This window comes from Pristiophorus japonicus, chromosome 15 (assembly GCF_044704955.1).
Source record: "Pristiophorus japonicus isolate sPriJap1 chromosome 15, sPriJap1.hap1, whole genome shotgun sequence".
Lineage (NCBI taxonomy): Eukaryota > Metazoa > Chordata > Chondrichthyes > Pristiophoridae > Pristiophorus > Pristiophorus japonicus.
Genome location: NC_091991.1, coordinates 10,044,483 through 10,065,061, shown reverse-complemented (window position 1 = coordinate 10,065,061; position 20,579 = coordinate 10,044,483). Strand labels below are relative to the sequence as shown.

At 51.0% G+C, this 20,579-nt stretch overlaps 1 protein-coding gene across 1 annotated transcript in view; it reads left to right on the top strand.

Annotated features, from left to right (window-relative positions):
• Window positions 1-2,812: 2,812 nt before the first annotated feature.
• dram1 (DNA-damage regulated autophagy modulator 1) overlaps window positions 2,813-20,579 on the top strand; it is a 36,541-nt gene continuing 18,774 nt past the window's right edge. Inside the window, exons 1-4 of the mRNA XM_070900124.1 lie at window positions 2,813-3,130; window positions 14,176-14,243; window positions 17,135-17,277; window positions 19,351-19,528. Coding sequence (XP_070756225.1) covers window positions 3,000-3,130; window positions 14,176-14,243; window positions 17,135-17,277; window positions 19,351-19,528 — 520 coding nt within the window. The 5' untranslated portion in view covers window positions 2,813-2,999. The remainder of the gene's footprint in view (window positions 3,131-14,175; window positions 14,244-17,134; window positions 17,278-19,350; window positions 19,529-20,579) is intronic.

The following is a 20,579-nucleotide window of genomic DNA, read 5'->3' as shown; positions in this document are numbered from 1 at the left end:
CTTGCTGCAGAATACCCAGCCTCTGACCTGCTCTTGTAGCCACAGTATTTATGTGGCTGGTCCAATTAAGTTTCTGGTCAATGGTGACCCCCAGGATGTTGATGGTGGGGGATTCGTCGATGGTAATGCTGTTGAATATCACGGTGCAGTGGTTAGACTCTCGCTTGTTGGAGATGGTCGTTGCCTGGCACTTGTGTGGTGTGAATATAACTTGCCACTTATCAGCCCAAGCCTGAATGTCATCCACGTCTTGTTGCATGCGGGCATCCACAGCTTCATTTTCTGAGGAGTTTCAAATGGAACTGAACACTGTGCAGTCATCAGCGAATATTCCCACTTCTGACCTTATGATGGAGGGAAGGTCATTGATGAAGTAGCTGAAGATGGTTGGGCCTAGGACACTACCCTGACGAACTCCTGCAGCGATGTCCTGGGGCTGAGATGATTGACCTTCAACAACCACAACCATCGTCCTTTGTGTTAGGTATGACTCCAGCCAGTGGAGAGTTTTCCCCGATTCCAATTGACTTCAATTTTATTGGGGCTCCTTGATGCTACACTCGGTCAAATGTTGCCTTGATTTCAAGGCCACAATCGCTCGTCACTCCTCCGCCAAGTTATACATGTTGGTAACATCACCAGAAACAAACCATAACTGTTCACCCGCTCCGTGCGTGGGAGGAGCAGCGAGAGATCATGGCGGAGGTGCGGCAAATGAGGGTACGGGGCCCAGAAGAGGCGAGGGCCCCAGGGGCAGCACGGGCCAGCCCACACTGCGATATGTGTGCGCACTAGGTCCGTGCAGCAGAGCAGGTCTCCAATCGTCCTGGTTAGCCCTTGCCACTGGACAAAGGCCTAGCTCTGTCAAGCCCGTGTGGTGGCTGGTATGCAACGGTCACCACACATTAAAAAAATCCACGCACAGGCATCTTCCACCCCTGGAGTTCAGGACTGGAACATCAGGTCCTTCATTGAAACATCTGTGAACTCATGTGGAAGCAAGTCATCCTCGTTTGAGGGACCGCCGATGATGATGATGCTGTCGAGGTCAGTCACTTTGGAATTCAGCTCTGTTGTCCATGTTCGGACCAAGGCTGTAATGAGGTCTGGAGCCGAGTGGTCCTGGCATAACCCAAACTGAGCATTGGTGAGCTGGTTATTGGTAAGTGCCGCTTGATAGCACTGTTGACGACACCTTCCATCACTTTGCTGATGATTGAGAGTAGACTGATGGTTAATTAGCCGGACAGGACATACCTGGGCAGTTTTCCACACTGTTGGGTAGATGCCAGAGTTGTAGCTGTACTGGAACAGCTTCCAGTGATTTATTAAGGTTTAGCACAACTTCCTTGCTTTCGTACTTCTGCCTCTATTTATAAAGCCCAGGATCCCTTCCATATGCTTTGTTTGCAGATTGATCAACTTGTCCTTCCACTTTCAACCATTTGTGTATGTAAGTAAAAAACCCCAAAGATTTGCAGTTATATAGCGCCATTCACTATGTCAGGACAACCCAAAGCACTTCACAGCCAATGAAATACTTTTTGGAGTGTTGTCACTGTTGTAAAGTAGAAGACCCGGAAGCCAAGTTGCGCACAGCAAGATCCCAGAAACAGCAATGTGATAACGATCAGATAATCTTTTTTTAGGGATGTTGGTTCAGGGATAAATATTGGACAGTCCACAGGGGTGCACGCCCCTGCTTTTTTTCAAATAGTGCCCTGGGATATTTCACATCCACCCAAGAGGGCAGACAGGGCTTCGGTTTAACGTCTCCTCTGAAAAATGGCACCTCTGACAGTGCGGCACTCCATCAGTACTGCCCCCTCCGACATTGCACCACTCGCTCAGTACTGCCCTTCTGACAGCGCAGCACTCCCTCAGTCCTGCCCCTCCGACAGTGCGGCGCTACCTCAGTGCTGACCCTTAATAGTGCAGAGCTCCCTCAGTACTGATCCTCCGACAGTATTGAGAGTGCTGCACTGCCACTCCGACAGTGCAGTGTTCCCTCAGTACTGCCCCTCCGACAGTGCCGTGCTCCCTCAGTACTGCCCCTCCGACAGTGCGGCGCTCCCTCAGCACTGCCCCCTCCGACAGCGCAGTGCTTCCTCAGCACTGCCCCTCCGACAGTGCGGCACTCCCTCGGTACTGCCCTTCCGGCAGTGCGGCACTCCCTCAGTACTGCCCCTCCGACAGTGCGGCACTCCCTCAGTACTGCCCTTCCGACAGTGCGGCACTCCCTCGGTATTGCCCCTCTGACAGTGCGGCACTCCCTCGGTACTGCCCCTCTGACAGTGCGGCGCTCCCTCGGTACTGTCCCTCTGACAGTGTGGCACTCCCTCGGCACTGCGTGTGGAGTGTCAGCCTGGATTTTGTGCAAAGTCCCTTTGAGCTTGTTGAAATGGGACTTTGTTGCTTTATTCTAATCAGTTTTCAGTTTGATCAGACCACAGTTATTTGTATTGGTGATGCCCTTCAAAAAGGGCACTTGTGGGTCTGATTCCTTGCCCATTGCATGTTTCTTTATGAAATCTTAACCAAACTGTGCAAAGTGCCCTCTACCTGTGCCTTTAGCCACGTGGCTTACAGAGGCAAATTTCTGAAGAATTACAGATCTTCCTTAAAACAGGCTGTGCACCTTTTGTTTGAAAGTAAGAAGCAGTGAGCGTTGGGGTCGTGTACCTGATTCCCAGACAGAGCTCACGCCTGCTCTCAACAACTGAAACTTTCACCCGAAAAAGGATTTTAATCATCATCACGTGAGAGCTGCTGTTTCTGACAACAAGCCAGTTTCTCAAAAGTACTGAAAAGCTGAGTAAAGTCGGATTATGGTCACCCGGGGGAGGGTTTTTAGCTCGCTTCCCCCCTCCTCCCCTTTGATTTAAACATCATGGCTCGGTGAGTCATCGCCTTTTACGAGTTGATGAGATCCGGAAGGAGCAGCGCAGCGCAGCGAGGAGCGCTAGAATCGCGCAGGGACCGGGACGGAATCGGCGGCGATGTGGTGGTTCCTGGTGGGGACGTGCTACCTGCCCGTGCTGTTGGTCATCTGGTCCTGTGCTGCCTTTGTCATCTCCTTCATCATCGCCGTGCTCACCCGACACGTCGACCCCTTGGTCCCCTACATTAGGTGAGTAACCTGGGCTCGCCCTTTGGGGAATCCGCTATCTGCGCTGTCCGAGGAACGTCCGCCCTGTCTCTGTGATCTGCACTTTCCCCAAATCCTACCGACCGCACCACCACTGCCTGGCTCTTAACCCCTCGGGTGCCGAGGGATGGACACACGTGCGAGAGGAGGAGAAAAGTTTGCTGCCGGGGGAGTTTGAATCACAGCCACAAATGTAACCTAGTTTTAAGTTAAACTTTCCCGGGTTTGAATAACTTGCACACACTAAAATATAGCTGGAAGCTAAACTTTCCTGGCTGCTGTGATAGCCGATCTGCCTGTCCTGATTTTGGAAGAGGCGCCCAAGTTTCACTTTCCATACGTCTCGATCGCCCCGTGACGCTGGCAGAGCACCCAATCAGTCTGAGCGGGGCTGTGGGGGAGTCGATCGGGGCTGTGGTTCCCTCAGAGGGGAAGCTGCCTGCTCTGCCTCTGTGGAAAGATACCAGAGAGTGCCCCCGGGTTCATGCAATCAGACAGTCTGTGTGCGGTCCCTCGCCTCGTTCATTCAGGCTCTCCTCCCAGGAAATCAACTCGCTGAGTTTCCGCTGTTGAACAGAAATTATCCTCTGATTCTCTCCTGGTTGGTCCAGGAGGATTAGTCACAACCTGTTTCCCCCCCCCTCCTGCTTATTATTTCCTTTTTGGAAAATATGATCAGTTTCTAATCTTAGTTCAACCAAGAATCTAACTGATTTCAGGCAATGAGCGATAAATGCAATTTGGGTCATTGTAGCAGACAGGATGTGTGGTTATAGCGAGGTGTGGTTGGAGCAAAAATAAGGGCGAGACCCGTCTGCCATCTCAGGTGAACCTACAAGATCCCATGGCACTATTCCAAGAAGAGCAGGGGGGCGTTCTCTCCAGTGCCCTGGCCAATTTTTATCCCTCCGCCAACTTGGGGGGGAATCATAGAATGGTTACAGCACAGAAGGAGGCCATTCAGCCCATCGAGCCCGTGCCGGCTCTCTGTCATACGGTAGTAACAAAGCAAATGTCAATATCCAACTCAAATACCTAGACCAAAGTTTCCGGTGTAACAGCGTGGCTATCTTGTCGGCTGCCTGTGAATTCTCTCTGAGGGCAGTGCTCGTTGATGTGCTCCAGGGTCTGATTAGGAGCTCCACAGTCACATGATGGGGAGGCTTTAATCTTCCACCTATGGGGAAGGTGGCAGCATCGACCGTGACCGGTTCTGAGGCGTTTGATGGTTGCCCACTGTTTGTGAGGAAGGTTTGATCCTTCAGGTTGTACTGTGGGCTCCTCGATAAGGAATCCATTCCGTGTGTCGCAGTCCTTCCAAACATTTCGTCACTGGTCATCAAGGCTGAGGGGAGATCGCTGAAGGGCTTCAGGCGACGGTCCAAAATGGCCTTCTAGATTTGAGACGGGTTGGTGGTAGGTTATCGGCTCTCTACAAGAGCACCTCAGCCAGTCCCACTCCCCCGTCCTTTCCCCGTTGCCCTGCACATTTTTTTTTCCCTCAGGTACTTCTCCAACTCCCTTTTAAAAGCCGCGATTGAGTCTGCCTCCACCACCCTCTCAGGCAGCGCATTCCAGATCCTAACCACTCGCTGCGTAAAAAAGTTTTTCCTCGTGTCGCCTTTGATTCTTCTGCCAATCACCTTAAATCTGTGTCCTCTGGTTCCCGACCCTTCTGCCAATGGGAACAGTTTCTCTCTATATACTCTGTCCAGACCCCTCATGATTTTTAACGCCTCGATCAAATCTCCTCTCAACCTTCTCTGCTCCAAGGGAGAACAACCCCAGCTTCTCCAGTCTATCCACGTAACTGAAGTCCCTCATCCCTGGAATCATTCTGGTAAATCTTTTCTGCACCCAGATTATCTGCTCATTTAACTCTGCTGTTGCCCCACATTACAACTTGCCTTTAGCAGAATAAAATGTCCCAAGGAGCTTCAGAGGAGTGTAATCAGAATTTTTTTTTTTACACCGAACCATATAAGGAGATAGTAGGACAGGCGACCAAAGGTTTGGTCAAAGAGGTAGGGAATACACATTAAATGGTAGGACACTGAAAAGTGTAGAGGAACAAAGGAACCTTGGAGTGCAGGTCCACAGATCCCTGAAGGTAGCAGACCAGGTAGATAAGACGGTTAAGAAGGCATATGGAATACTTGCCTTTATTAGTCAAGGCATGGAATACAAGAGCAAGGAGGTTATGCTTGAACTGTATAAAACACTGGTTAGGCCGCAGCTGGAGTACTGCGTGCAGTTCTGGTCACCACATTACAGGAAAGATGTGATTGCACTGGAAAGGGTGCAGAGGAGATTTACAAGAATGTTGCCTGGACTGGAGAATTTTGACTATGAGGAAAGATTGGAGATGCTGGGTCTGTTTTCATTGGAACAGAGGAGGCTGCGGGGAGACCTGATTGAGGTGTATAAAATTATGAGGGGCCTGGATAGAGTGGATAGGAAGGACCTGTTTCACTTGGCAGAGAGGTCAACAACCAGGGGAGATAGATTTAAAGTAATTGGGGGGAGGTTTAGAGGGACTATGAGAGGAAATGTCTTCACCCAGAGGGTGGTGGGGGTCTGGAACTCACTGCCTGAAAGAGTGGTAGAGGCACAAACCCTCACCACATTTAAAAAGTACTTGGATGTGCACTTGAAGTGCCGCAACCTGCAGGGTTACGGACCAAGAGCTGGAAAGTGGGAATAGGCTGGGTAGCTCTTGATGGGCCGAATGGCCTCCTTCTGTGCTGTAAATTTCTATGGCGCGTCTTAAAAGCAAGAGATAGAGGTGGAGAGGTTTAGGAAGAGAATTGCAGAGCTTGGGGTCAATAACCAGAGGGCACAGATTTAAGGTGATTGGAAAAGAACCAAAGGCGATGTGAGGGAAAACATTTTTACGCAGCGAGAGGTTAGGCTCTGGAATGTGCTGCCTGAGAGGGTGGTGGAGGCTGCCTCAATAGCAGCCTTCAAGAGGGAATTGGATAAATATTTGAAGGAGAAAAAAATTGCAGTGATATGGGGAAAGAGCGGGGGAGTGGGACTAACTGGTTTGCTCTTAGAAAATGTTGGCGCAGACTCGATGGGCCGAACGGCCCCCTTCTGTGCTGTACTGTTCTGATTCTAAGGCACAGCCGCCAATGGTGGGTCAGAGGAGATCCGAGATGGACAACAGGGGCTGGGCTATTCATCTGAAATGTACGTTATTGGCTGTGAAGCAGTTTGGGACGCCCTGAGCTTGTGAAATGAGTCAAACACATGCAAATTCTTTCTTTCTATAACTGATGGCTGAGGACAGAGGTTCTAGACGGGCTTAAAACAAACAAATTCTTGCGTCTGTGGTACCTGCCCCAGGCAGGGTTGTCAAGTCTGGTTGAATATATTCCTGAAGGTTTCATCACATGACCTTCTGCCTCTGACTGCCCCGCCCCCAAGCTCCCGCCATTGGTCGCCCCGACACGTCCATCCCTGAGGAGCCCCGCTTCCCCATTGCCCATTGGAACATGAGCAGACTCTTCCCCAATTGGATAATTCTTGACTGTCAGTCAAACAACTTACACCCCCCCCCCCCCCATCGCCAACATTTTTATAACTAATCATCATCATCATAGGCAATTCCTCGAGTTGAGGATGACTTGTTTCCACATTAAAGTTCACAGGTGTTTCAATGAAGGACCTAATATTCCAGATCCCAAACTAAATCTTGAAGGGTGGAAGATGCCTGTGCGTGGATTTTTTTAACGTGTGGTGACCGTTGCACACCAGCCACCACACGGGCTTGACAGAGCTAGGTCTTGGTCCAGTGGCAAGGATTAACCAGGACAACTGGAGACCAGCTCTGCTGCACGGACCTAGTGCGCAGACATATCGCAGTGTGGGGGCTGGGCCCGTGCTGCCCCTGGGCCCTCGCCTCTTCTGGGCCCCGAACTCACGCCTCTCCTGGGCCCCGATCCCGTCCCTCTACAATCTCTCGTCACTACTTCGCCCCGACCTCGCCGCTCCTGCTGTACCTGCCCATGCTCCAATCAGTGACCTGGATCTTGGTGACATCCCTCTTCACTGCCCTTGCTCTCCTGCTCCAGCACTTGCTGCTCCCTGGAGTGGTATCCCACCACGCTGCTCCTTCCGCTCCCCGGCCTGCTCCGCTGGTGCTCGCAGGCCGGGGGTTTAGCAGCCAATATTCTGCAAATATAACTTACAATATAACTAATAAACAAATGTGTTAAAAGACAGGGGGGAGCAAAAACACTTTCTTTTTATTGCCCCTGTGATTTCTCTCCCTGGTGTTGCTCACAGGAGATTAATTGTTCATTCCTGGAGACTCCAGGACAGTCCTGCAGGGTTGGGATATGACGAGACCCGGGAGGAAACTTGTGAAGCTCTGACAATCGGGGCCACGGGGAACGAGCGGGGGAGTGGGACTAATTGGGTAACTCGTTCAAAGAGCCGGCACAGGCATGATGGACCGAATGGCCTCCTGTTGTGCTGTAAGATTCTATGGTTCATCGTGCAGGGTCAGTCATAGATTGGAAATGAGCAAAGATAGTGTTCTTATTCCAAAGAGGAACACAGGAACAGGAGGAGGTTATTCAGCCCCTCGAGTCTGTTCAATCAGATCGTGGCTGATCTGCACCTCAGCTCCATTTACCCACCCTTGCTCCCTATCCCTCGATACCCTTACCCAACAAAAATCTACCCATCTCCGTCTCGAAAGCTCCAATTGTCCTCCAGCATCCACAGCCTTTTGGGGGAGTGAGTTTCAGATTCCCACCACTACTTTGTGTGAAGAAGTACTTCCTGACATCACCCCTGAACGGTCTGGTTCTGATGAAGGGTCATCAACCCGAGACGTTAACTCTGTTTCTCTCCACCGTTGCTGCCTGACCCGCTGAGATTTCCAGCATTTTCTGTTTTTTTTTTTACTTCACTCCGGAACGGCCTGGCTCTAATTTTAAGGTTATGCCCCCTTGTTCTCACAGCAGGAAATAGTTTCTCTCTCTCTACCCTATCAAATCCTTTTAAATACTTCGATCAGTTTGCCCGTCAACCTTCTAAACTCGAGGGAATACAAGCCAAGTTTATGCAACCTGTCCTCATAATTTAAGGAGATTAAGTTAATCAGACATCTTCCATTTAAAAAAAAAAACCTGGTAAATTAATAGAATCCATTATCAAGAGCAAATTTTAGGATAACCTGTATATTAATAATCTAGTAAATAACAGCTAACTCTGTTTTCTGAAAGAGAAGGTTTAGCCTGACTAAGCTTTTTATTTTGAGGAAGTGACACTACAAATGATGTCCTGCTGTTCTTGATTTCCAGAAAATTTCTGCTACAATTCCTCATGAATTGCTGCAACAGAAACTAAAACCAGGGGCTTTCAAGGCCAAACCTGGTGTGCAGAAGAATTGGGTCAAAGGACTCCAAATACAGCCGTGAGAAGATTCACAGATAACACTAAAGGGGAGGGGATTGGAGGAAGCGGAGGGGAGGGGAAGGTGGGTGGAGGGAGGGGAGGGGAAAGGTGGGTTGGAGGGAGGGGAGGCGGAAGGTGGGTTGGAGGGAGGGGAAAGGTGGGTTGGAGGGAGGGGAGGGGGAAGGTGGGTTGGAGGGAGGGGAGGGGGAAGGTGGGTTGGAGGGAGGGGAGGGGGAAGGTGGGTTGGAGGGAGGGGAAAGGTGGGTTGGAAGGAGGGGAGGCGGAAGGTGGGTTGGAGGGAGGGGAGGCGGAAGGTGGGTTGGAGGGAGGGGAGGGGGAAGGTGGGTTGGAGGGAGGGGAGGGGGAAGGTGGGTTGGAGGAGAGGGGAGGGGAAAGGTGGGTTGGAGGGAGGGGAGGGGGAAGGTGGGTTGGAGGGAGGGGAGGCGGAAGGTGGGTTGGAGGGAGGGGAGGCGGAAGGTGGGTTGGAGGGAGGGGAAAGGTGGGTTGGAGGGAGGGGAGGGGCAGGTGGGTTGGAGGGAGGGGAGGGGGAAGGTGGATTGGAGGGAGGGGAGGCGGAAGGTGGGTTGGAGGGAGGGGAAAGGTGGGTTGGAGGGAGGGGAGGCGGAAGGTGGGTTGGAGGGAGGGGAGGCGGAAGGTGGGTTGGAGGGAGGGAGGGGGAAGGTGGGTTGGAGGGAGGGGAGGGGGAAGGTGGGTTGGAGGGAGGGGAGGGGGAAGGTGGGTTGGAGGGAGGGAGGGGAGGGGGAAGGTGGGTTGGAGAGAGGGAGGGGAGGGGAAAGGTGGGTTGGAGGGGAGGGAAGGGGCAGGTGGGTTGGAGGGGAGGGAAGGGGCAGGTGGGTTGGAGGGAGAGTAGGGGGAAGGTGGGTTGGAGGGAGGGGAGGGGAAGGTGGGTTGGAGGGAGGGGAGGGGGAAGGTGGGTTGGAGGGGGGGGAGGTGGGTTGGAGGGAGGGGAGGGGAAGGTGGGTTGGAGGGAGGGGAGGGGAAAGATGGGTTGGAGGGAGGGGAGGGAAGGGGAAAGGTGGGTTGGAGGGGAGGGAAGGGGCAGGTGGGTTGGAGGGGAGGGAAGGGGCAGGTGGGTTGGAGGGAGGGTAGGGGGAAGGTGGGTTGGAGGGGGGGGGTGGGTTGGAGGGAGTGGAGGGGAAGGTGGGTTGGAGGGAGGGTAGGGGGAAGGTGGGTTGGAGGGGGGGGAGGTGGGTTGGAGGGAGGGGAGGGGAAGGTGGGTTGGAGGGAGGGGAGGGGAAGGTGGGTTGGAGGGGGGGGAGGTGGGTTGGAGGGAGGGGAGGGGAAGGTGGGTTGGAGGGAGGGGAGGGAAGGGGAAAGGTGGGTTGGAGGGGAGGGAAGGGGCAGGTGGGTTGGAGGGGAGGGAAGGGGCAGGTGGGTTGGAGGGAGGGTAGGGGGAAGGTGGGTTGGAGGGGGGGGGTGGGTTGGAGGGAGTGGAGGGGAAGGTGGGTTGGAGGGAGGGTAGGGGGAAGGTGGGTTGGAGGGGGGGGAGGTGGGTTGGAGGGAGGGGAGGGGAAGGTGGGTTGGAGGGGGGGTGGGTTGGAGGGAGGGGAGGGGAAGGTGGGTTGGAGGGAGGGGAGGGGAAGGTGGGTTGGAGGGAGGGGAGGGGAAGGTGGGTTGGAGGGAGGGGAGGGGGAAGGTGGGTTGGAGGGGGGGAGGTGGGTTGGAGGGGGGGAGGTGGGTTGGAGGGAGGGGAGGGGATGGTGGGTTGGAGGGAAGGTGCAGGTGGGTTGGAGGGGAGGGAAGGGGCAGGTGGGTTGGAGGGAGGGTAGGGGGAAGGTGGGTTGGAGGGGGGGGGTGGGTTGGAGGGAGTGGAGGGGAAGGTGGGTTGGAGGGAGGGTAGGGGGAAGGTGGGTTGGAGGGGGGGGAGGTGGGTTGGAGGGAGGGGAGGGGAAGGTGGGTTGGAGGGAGGGGAGGGGGAAGGTGGGTTGGATGGGGGGGAGGTGGGTTGGAGGGAGGGGAGGGGGAAGGTGGGTTGGAGGGAGGGTAGGGGGAAGGTGGGTTGGAGGGGGGGGGAGGGGAAAGGTGGGTTGGAGGGAGGGGAGGGGAAAGGTGGGTTGGAGGGAGGGGAGGGGAAAGGTGGGTTGGAGGGAGGAATTGGGAAGCTACAAATGGACCAAATGGTAGTAGACGCCATTTAATCCAGACAAGTACAAAGTACGGCACTTTGGAAGGGGAACATAAGAACATAAGAAATAGGAGCAGGAGGAGGCCATACAGCCCCTAGAGCCTGCTCCGCCATTCAATGAGATCATGGCTGATCCGATCATGGACTCAGTTCCACTTCCCCGCCCGCTCCCCTTAACCCTGTATTCCCTTATCGGTTAAGAAACTGTCTATCTCTGTCCTAAATATATTCAATGACCCAGCCTCCACATCTCTGAGCAGCGAATTCCACAAATTTACAACCCTCTGAGAAGAAATTTCTCTCATATCTGTTTTAAATGAGCGGCCCCTTATTCTAAGATCATGCCCCCTAGTTCTAGTCTCTCCCACCAGTGGAAACATCCTCTCTGCATCCACCTTATCAAACCCCCTCATAATCTTATACGTTTCAATAAGATCATCTCTCAAATGAATTGCAATGAGTAGAGGAATTCAGCGAGTCTGCATCCACCACACGAAATGGCAGCTTGTTCCAGAGGTTTATTATTCTCTGGGGAAAGAACCACCTCTTGAAACCTACCCTTGATCTAGCTCTATACACAACTTAAATTTGTGACCCCTGATAAAACATAAATTTGCAAAATAGATAAAGGTGAAGTTGAAAAAGATCAGGAACCATGGTAACATCTGGATTTAACATGTCAAATTACAACTGTTAGATCAGTAAAATCTTACAGCACAGAATGCCATTCGGCCCGTCGTGTTTGTGCCGGTTCGTTGAAAGAGCGATCAGATCCGTCCCACTCCCCCTTCCCCCATAACCCGGCACATTAGTCCTCTTCTAGTACATGTCCAATGGCCTTTTGAAAGTTCCTATGGAATTTGCTTCACTACCCTTTCAGGCAGTGCGTTCCCGATCATCACAACCCTCGATGTGGAAAAACATATCTGCTTATTTCCCGTCTAATTCTCTTTGCCAATTATTTTAAATCTCTGACCCTCTGGTCACTGACCCACTTGTCTGAGGAAACAGCACAAACATAGTAACATAGAAAATAGGTGCAGAAGTAGGTCATTCGGCCCTTCGAGCCTGTACCACCATTCAATATGACCATGGCTGATCATTCAACTTCAGCACCCCATTCCTGCTTTCTCTCCATATCCCTTTAGCCGTAAGGACCACATCTAACTCCCGTTTGAATATATCTAACGAACTGGCCTCAACAACTTTCTGTGGTAGAGAATTCCACAGGTTCACAACTCTCTGAGTGAAGAAGTTTCTCCTCATCTCGGTCCTAAATGGCTTACCCCTTATCCTTAGACTGTGACCCCTGGTTCTGGACTTCCCCAACATCGGGAACATTCTTCCTGCATCTAACCTGTCCAATCCCGTCAGAATTTTATATGTTTCTATGAGATCCCTTCTCATTCTTCGAAACTCCAGTGAATACTTGCTCTGTCAAAACCCCTCATCATTTAGAACACCTCTATTAAATCTCCCCTTAACCTTCACAGCTCTGAGGAGAACAATCCCAGCTTCTATATAAATTGGAGGATGTGCTAAACTTGTAGCCATCTGTCCCATCACACCTTGAGTATTGTTTTCAGTTGTGGGCATCGGGTCATGTAGTCAGTGTAGGAATGAATTGAGATGTGAGCAACGATAGGAGAAATGGCTTTAACCTTGTGAGGAGAAGCCCTTGTTGAAGTATAGCAGATATTAAACGATAATGCCCCGGTTAATAAAGGAATTTTGGCATTCCTTGGAACAGTGAACATGTAAATCCCACTGTCTTGCTCCCTGTGTCCCAGAGGAATTTTTGAACCAAAGGTGACACAAGGAAAGACCTTTTTTACGCAGCGAGGGGTTAGGATCTGGAATGCACGGCCTGAGAGGGCGGCAGAGGCAGATTCAATCGTGGCTTTCAAAAGGGAATTGGATAAGTACCCGAAGGAGAAACATATGCAGGGCGACGGGGAAAGGCGGGGGAGTGGGACTGGCTGAGGTGCTCTTGCAGAGACCTGGCACGGGCTCGACGGGCCGAATGGCCTCCTTCTGTTCTGCAACCGTTCTGTGATTCATCGACAAATTTAAAACTGTTTGTTTCTTCAAGCTTTGGCTTGGTTCAATTTGTGGCCCCCCGCCCCCCGCCAGAATCTGAGCACTTAATCTCAGCCGACACTTTCGGTTCAGTACTGAGGGAGCTCTGCACTGTCGGAGGGGCAGTACTGAGGGAGTGCTGCAGTGTCGGAGGGGCAGTACTGAGGGAGCGCCGCACTGTCGGAGGGGCAGTACTGAGGGAGTGCCGCACTGTCGGAGGGGCAGTACTGAGGGAGCGCCGCACTGTCAGAGGGGCAGTACTGAGGGAGTGCCGCACTGTCGAAGGGGCAGTACTGAGGGAGCGCTGCACTGTCGGAGGGGCAGTACTGAGGGAGCGCCGCACTGTCGAAGGGGCAGTACTGAGGGAGCTCTGCACTGTCAGGGGCAGTACTAAGGGAGCTCTGCACTGTCAGGGGCAGTACTGAGGGAGCTCTGCACTGTCGGAGGGGCAGTACTGAGGGAGTGCCGCACTGTTAGAGGAGCAGTACTGAGGGAACGCTGCACTGTCGGAGGGGCAGTACTGAGGGAGCTCTGCACTGTCGGAGGGGCAGTACTGAGGGAGCTCTGCACTGTCGGAGGGGCAGTACTGAGGGAGCTCTGCACTGTCGGAGGGGCAGTACTGAGGGAGTGCTGCACTCTCGGAGGGGCAGTACTGAGGGAGTGCTGCACTCTCGGAGGGGCAGTACTGAGGGAGCGTTGCGCTGTCTGAGCTGCTGTCTTTCAGAAGGAGGTGTTAAATTGAGGCCGGAGGGTGTAAAAAAGATCCCACGGTATGAGTCGAAGGGGAGGGGGAGAGGGAGGAAGGAGGAAGGAGGAAGGAGGAAGGAGGAAGGAGGAAGGAGGAAGAGTTCTCCCCGGTGCACCGGGCTGAACTTCTGTAAATAAGAAAAGCACCATGCTAACTGGCCAGTGATCTCTTGATGTGCACAAATTGGATGTGCTGGTTGTAACGCTCTAAATCAGAAAGCGTTTAAGGGGAAGCTCGATAAACAGGAGGGTGAGCAAGGAATAGAAGGATATGTTGATGGGGTGAGATGAAGAGGGGTGGGAGGAGGCTGGTGTGGAGCATAAACACTGACACGGACCGGTTGGTCTGTATAGTGTAAATAAAAACATAAGAAATAGGAGCAGGAGTCGGTCATTCAGCACCTCAAGCCCGCTCCACCATTCAATAAGATCATGGCTGATGTGATCTTGGCTTCAGCTCCACTTCCCCGCCCGCTCCCCATCACCCTTCACTCCCTTATTCCATGTAATATGTAAAATTAATGCAAATAGACTGAGTCAGTAGACAGAGTGTCTAATCCAATATTTGCATCGCTATTTAAGAAAATATATAAGTTGCTTTTCATCATTAGTCTCTTTAAAAAAATATATACATATTTTCTTATAGTGACACTGGAACATACCCTCCAGAAAGATGCATTTTTGGACTAATGATAAACCTGTCTGCTTTTCTGGGTAAGTACAAAAACATCACCTTTTTGAACAGGAGGGTTTGATTTCAGACGGTGTTTTCCTGCACATTCTGTTGCTGTTGTTCGTTTTCTTGCTCGGATTCACTCGGTTTTCCTGTAAACATAGAACTAGGAACTCAGTGCGGGAAACATGGAAGCAATTAAACTGTTTGTCAACAGCCAGCAAATCCACGGGGACCTCGGGCCATCAGCGCCAAGGCTACAGGGTCCGCACAAATTCAATGCGGAACTCGGGAGCACCGGACCGGTGATCCTACAGCACAGAAACAGGCCGTTCGGCCCAACTGCTCTATACTGGTCTACACGATCCTAATCCCTCTTCTTCATCTCACCCTCGCTGCAAATCCTTCCATTCCTTTCTCTCTCATGGGTTTATTTAGCCTCCCATTAAATGCATCTATGCTATTCACCTCAACTTCTCTCTTTCCCCCTCTCTCTTTCACTCTCGCTCGCGCTTTCTCGGCCTCACCGTCTCACTCTCTCGCGCGCTCTCTCTCGCGCATTCTCCCTCGCTCCCTCGCACTCTTGCTCTCTCTCTCTCGCTCTCCCTCTCTCTCGCGCCCCCTCTCTCGCGCTCTCTCGCACGTGCTCTCTCTCCCACTCGCTCGCGCGCTCTCCCGCACGCTCGCGTGTGCACGCGCTCTCTCTCTCTCTCTCTCGCACGCGCTCTCTCTCTCTCTTACACGCTCAAGCGCGCACGCACGCACGCGTGCTCTCTCGCACGCGCAACGCGCTCTCTCTCGCACGCTCGCTCGTGCGCTCTCTTTTGCACGCTCGCTCACTCTCTTGCGCTCTCTCTCGCGCTTTCGCTCACTCTCTCGCGCTCTCGCACTCGCGCTTTCGCTCAGTCTCTCGCGCATTCACTCGCTCTCTCTCACACTTACTCACTCTCACACTCACTCACTTTCTTGTGCTCAATCTCTCGCACGCTCACTCTCCTGCACACTTGCGCCCTTTCTCATGTGTGCTTGCATTCTCTCCCTCTCACGCGTTTGCTTTTTTCTTTTGCGCGGGATCACATTTTTGTAGTTTTTTTTCATTTTTTTTTTATAATTCTCTCTTTTTCTCTCTCTCTCTTTCCCAAACCCCCACCCTCTGACCAACTCCTCTGCCTTAGTTCAATTATTCCCACCCTTTAACCTTGCTTGACTTCAACATTTAACTGGGTCATGATTTCCCCATGTGCAATACCACAGGCCATCAACCAATAATACACTAAAAAATCTTGTGTCTGCCATCGTGCACCGAGAGCTCTGAGCGCAATTTAAAGCATTGCTGTCGAGCATCACATGATCTGAAACGCCTGTCCCTCAAACCGCAGTCCATCCAACTTCCCACGAGCAGTGCCACAGGAGGTCTGCCAACATGGCTGCTATTGCCTCCAGTTCCATAGAAATTATAGAAACGTACGGCACAGAAGGAGGCCATTCGGCCCATCGTGCGTGTGCCGGCTCTTGGAAAGAGCTGTCGTACTCAGTCCCACATCCTCGCTTTTTCCTCGTAACCCCATAAGGTCCTCATCCTCAAGAATCCATTCAACTACCTTTTAAAAATTATTGATGACATCCGCTTCCACCACCTTTTCAGGTCGAGAGATCGAGATCCCGACAACTCTCTGAGTGAAACATTTCTCCTCATCTCTATTGTGTTCCTAACACAGATGAGGCTGCACACAGGGAGGTTAAAGTACCAGTGACTTAAATTTTTATTAAGACACTCCAGAGTGAGGAACAGGCCTTAGGGGCCGGCTTATATACAGTGCTCCCAAGGGATGCTGGGATCCCTTGGGACTTCAGGGGATGCGCTTCCTCGTGACGGAACATGGGAGTGCATGCTTTACAGATAAACAACAATCTCCCCTCGAGATCTTTTGCCAATGATTGTAAATCTGTAACCTCTGGTTATTGACCCATCCGCCTGAGAGAATAGATTTTCCGTATTTACCCCTCATCATCTTGAAAACCGCTATTAGGTCACCTCGTAACCTTCTCTGTCCCAAGGAGAATAGTCTGAACTCTTTCAACCTCTCTTCATATTACGAGGATTTGAGTATAAGAGTGAAGATGTCTTACTGCAATTATATAGGGCCCTGGTGAGACTGCACCTGGAGTATTGTGTACAGTTTTTGGTCTCCTTACTTAAGGAAGGATATACTTGCCATAGAGGGAGTGCAATGAAGGTTCACCAGACTGATTCCTGGGAGGGGGGGATTGTCCTATGAGGAGAGATTGAGTAGACTAGGCCTATTTTCTCTCGAGTTTAGAAGAATGAGAGATGATCTCATTGAAACATCCAAAATTCTTACAGGGCTTAACAGGATAGATGCAGGGAGGATGTTTCCCCAGGCTGGGGAGTCTAGAACCAGGGGTCACAGTCTCAGAATAAGGGGTCGGCCGACTGAGATGAGGAGCAACTTCTTCACTCAGAGGGGGGTGAATCTTTGGAATTCTCCAACCCAGAGGGCTGTAGAGGCTCAGTCTTTGAGTATGTTCAAGACAGAGATCGATAGATTTTTTGGATATTAAGGGAATCAAGGGATATGGGGAAAGTGGAGTTGAGGTAGAAGATCAGCCATGATCTTATTGAATGGCGGAGCAGGCTTGAGGGGCCGAGTGGCCGACTCCTGCTCCTAATTCTTATCTTCTTGTAACTGAAGTCCCTCATTCCTGGTAAACCTTCTCTGTACCCTCTCTAAGTCGTTTACATCTTTCCTGGAGTGTGGTGCCCAGAGTTGTCCACAATACTCCAACTGAGGTTTAACCCGTGATCTATAAAGCCCCAGCATGATCTCTTTGCTTTTATATTCTGTTCCTCTGTTTATAAACCCAAGTAAGCCATGCTTCTTTAACCATCTTACTCTTTTGCCTTTTCCAGGTTTGATTGTTATGTATGTTCGATACAAGCTGTTGGAAACGTTGAACCACAGGAAGCCTACCATCAAACCTTGTCTGAATTGTGCTGCGTTAGCATGCGGTGCATTGGGCTGCTTCGGAATGTGCATTGTAGCTAATTTTCAGGTACAATATGGACCATAACGGCAGAGTATCAGGGTAAACTATTGTGTTCACGCCCTCAGTGCATTAATGGTCATATCTGCGATTTATTTCCTTATGGCATCGCTGCGCAAGGTGGCTCCATACAGTAAACTGTCATCATGTGACTTTGTCACATGACCCTTTATTATTATACATCAGTAGCTGCATTACCGCAGTAGTCCATTAGGTGGTGCAGTAGTCCATTAGCGGGAGCTCTGTATTACACTAGCCTTTGTCCCCTTTCGCAGCATGAGCTCCTGCTACACCAGGAAAGAAAAACCTTGCATTCCTATAGCGCCTTTCACAACCACAGGATGTCCCAAAGCACTATACAGCCAATGAAGTACTTCTGACGTGTAGTCATTGTTTTAATGTATGAAACGCTGCAGCCAATTTGTGCACAGCAAGCTCCCACAAACAGCAATGTGATAATGAGCAGGTCATCTGTTTTTAGTTACGATAGTTGAAGGATAAACCTTGGCCCAGGACACCAGGGATAACTCCCCTGTTCTCCTTTGAAGTAGTGGCCGTGGGATCTTTTACTTCCACCTGAGAGGGCAGACGGGGCCTCGGTTTAATGTTTCATATTAAAGATGGTGCCTCCGACAGTGCAGCACTCCCTCAGCACTGCACTGGATTCTCAGTTTGGATTATGGGCTCAAATCTCTGGAGTGGGAACTTGAACCCACAACCTTCTGACTCGGGCGAGAGAGAGTGCTGCGCACTGAGCCGCAGCTGACACATGAAGGCCGAATGGTACAATTTTCCCCCGACAAGAACATATCCTAGACCAGCTGCACAAGTGAAGATTACAAGTGAGCTATCGTCCTTATTGATGAGGATATGTGTTTTAAAAAAAAAAAAATTATCCAATTGGAAATAAGTTGTAGTCATTGAAATAAATATCCTGAAGGTGCGGTGGGATTTCAAAGTGAATTCAGTGAAGGGGTTCTCCCAATGTGAAGCCCCTCTCCCCTCTGCAGTCCAATTCCTATTCTACTTTCTGAAACGCTAGACTGTTTCTCCAGTGATGTGCATCAGGAACCCAGCGTCTCAGGGTCATGGGGTCCACACACCATGTAAACCACAGAATGGTTGATCCTCGTTACGGATTACAGTGTTTCTGGATGCATGTGGTGTTACTCGAAGGGAGTTGGTGAAGCTACAACATGTCCCTGCTCCATCAGAACCTATCGTTTCATCCTGCACTGGGTCCAGCTCTGTTGTCAGTGAACCCTTTTAAAGTAGTCAATGGTACAATTCCTGTATGAAATATATCCTACGCTGTTAAGTTTACAGAATGTGCCAGACCCAACCATGCCATTTAACCTCCCCGCCACTGGTGGATTAATTAAGAATGCGTTCTATAATCTCTGCTCTTCCCCCATTTGATCAAAATCTGGGATCACTGCATGGCATTTGGAGATTGGGAGCCTGCTGAAAAAGCCAAGTGGTTGGCAAATGTCCTTCACTCTTGTCCGCAACCCAGGCCAGCTTTCCTGTGGCTCCTGTCCCAATCTACTAATGACCAGGCACCGAGGGAATGGAATGTTGCCTGGCCAGAATCGCCCACATCCTGTGAGCAAACGTTGGTTATTTGTAATCCCGAGGAAGGAAGCAGCCATCCCAATGTTGGGACCATAGAATCTCGTAACACAGGAGGAGGCCATTTGGCCCATCATGCCTGTGCCGGCTTTGTGAACAGGCGAGCCAATCAGTCCCACTCCCCTTGCTTGTTGTTCCCCCCCCCCCCCCCCAAATACTTGGTAAGCAAATTTTTCCTTACCAAGTATTTATCCAATTGCCGTTTGAAAGTCACTATTGAATCTGCTCCCACCGTCCTTTCAGATAGCGCATTCCAGATCACAACAACTCGCTGCGTAAAAACATTCTCCTGCTCTCCCCTCTGGTTTTTTGCCAATTGCCTACGTCCTTCGGTTACCGATCCTCCTGCCGGTGGAAACCGGTTACTCTGTCAAAGGACTCGATTTTTATTGATGCTGGGGATTTTCAATTTTCTCTCACCTCACACTTTATTTTTTGTCCCTTGTTTAGGAAACTACTTTGAGAGCAGTCCATGATGTTGGGGCACTCCTCTCTTTCATCATGGGAACTGCCTACCTTGTGCTTCAGTCCTGCATTTCCATCAAGATGCTGCCTTTCTACCACACCCGCCTGGTATGTGGCTTCCGCACCGCGCTGGCTACAGTGTCTGTCATCGCCATCGTGCCCAGTATCCTTTTGGTGCAGGGGGGTGGGGGGGGTGTGGTGTTAACAAACCTATCTTATAATTACCATTGAAACACAATGGGGCTCATTTTGACTTTGTACGACGGTGTAAAAGGGGTGACGGCAAATCTGCGGTCGGTTTTACACCGAGCATTCCGTGCGGAAGGAGGCCATTCGACTCGCCTTCCCTCTCAAAGAGCTATCCACTAGTCCCACTCCCTCTTGCTCTTTTCCCCGTAGCCCTTCAAGTATATGTTCAATCCCCTTTTGAAAGTTACTGTTGAATCTGATTCCACCGCCCTTTCAGGCAGCGCGTTCCAGATCATTAAAAAAAAAATCACCATTAAAAAAAAACATTTACATCAATCTCTCCCTCTGGTTCTTCTACCAATTACTTTAAATCTGTCTCCTCCTGCCACTGGAACCGGTGTTTTCTTATTATGTACTACTCCTGCTCCTAATTCTTATATTCTTACAGAATCATCGAATAGTACAGCACAGAAGGAGGCCATTTGGCCCATCGAGTCTGTGCCGGCTCTTTGGAAGAACAATCCCGTCAGTCCCACTCCCCCTGCTCTTTCCCCGTATCCCGGCAATTTTTCCTGCAAGTATTTATGTTCTTAACGACTCTTATCAAAACCCCTCATCATTTTAAAGGCCTCTATTAAATCTTTCCTTAAGCACCTCTGCTTTAAGAGCCACCAGCCCAGCTTCTCCCGTCTCATAAATCAGGAGAGGTGTACAACAGCCTGCTGACGCACAATCACCCGTTTCACACCATCGCACAGAGTCAAGGTGACCCGCACATTGTGGACTTTGTGGAGTCTGCTTGTTGTGTCCGGTAACGGATGGTTACTGGGAAAGGCTGTCAGATTCACTTTTTTTTAAAAGACTGTGGTCACGATTGGTGGTGCGACTTATTACAGGTGTACCGCTAAAAAAAAGGAAGACTTGCATTTATATAGCGCCTTTCATGACCTCCGGAAGTCCCAAAGCGCTTTACAGCCAATGAAATACTTTTTGGAGTGTAGTCACTGTTGTAGTGTGGGAAACGT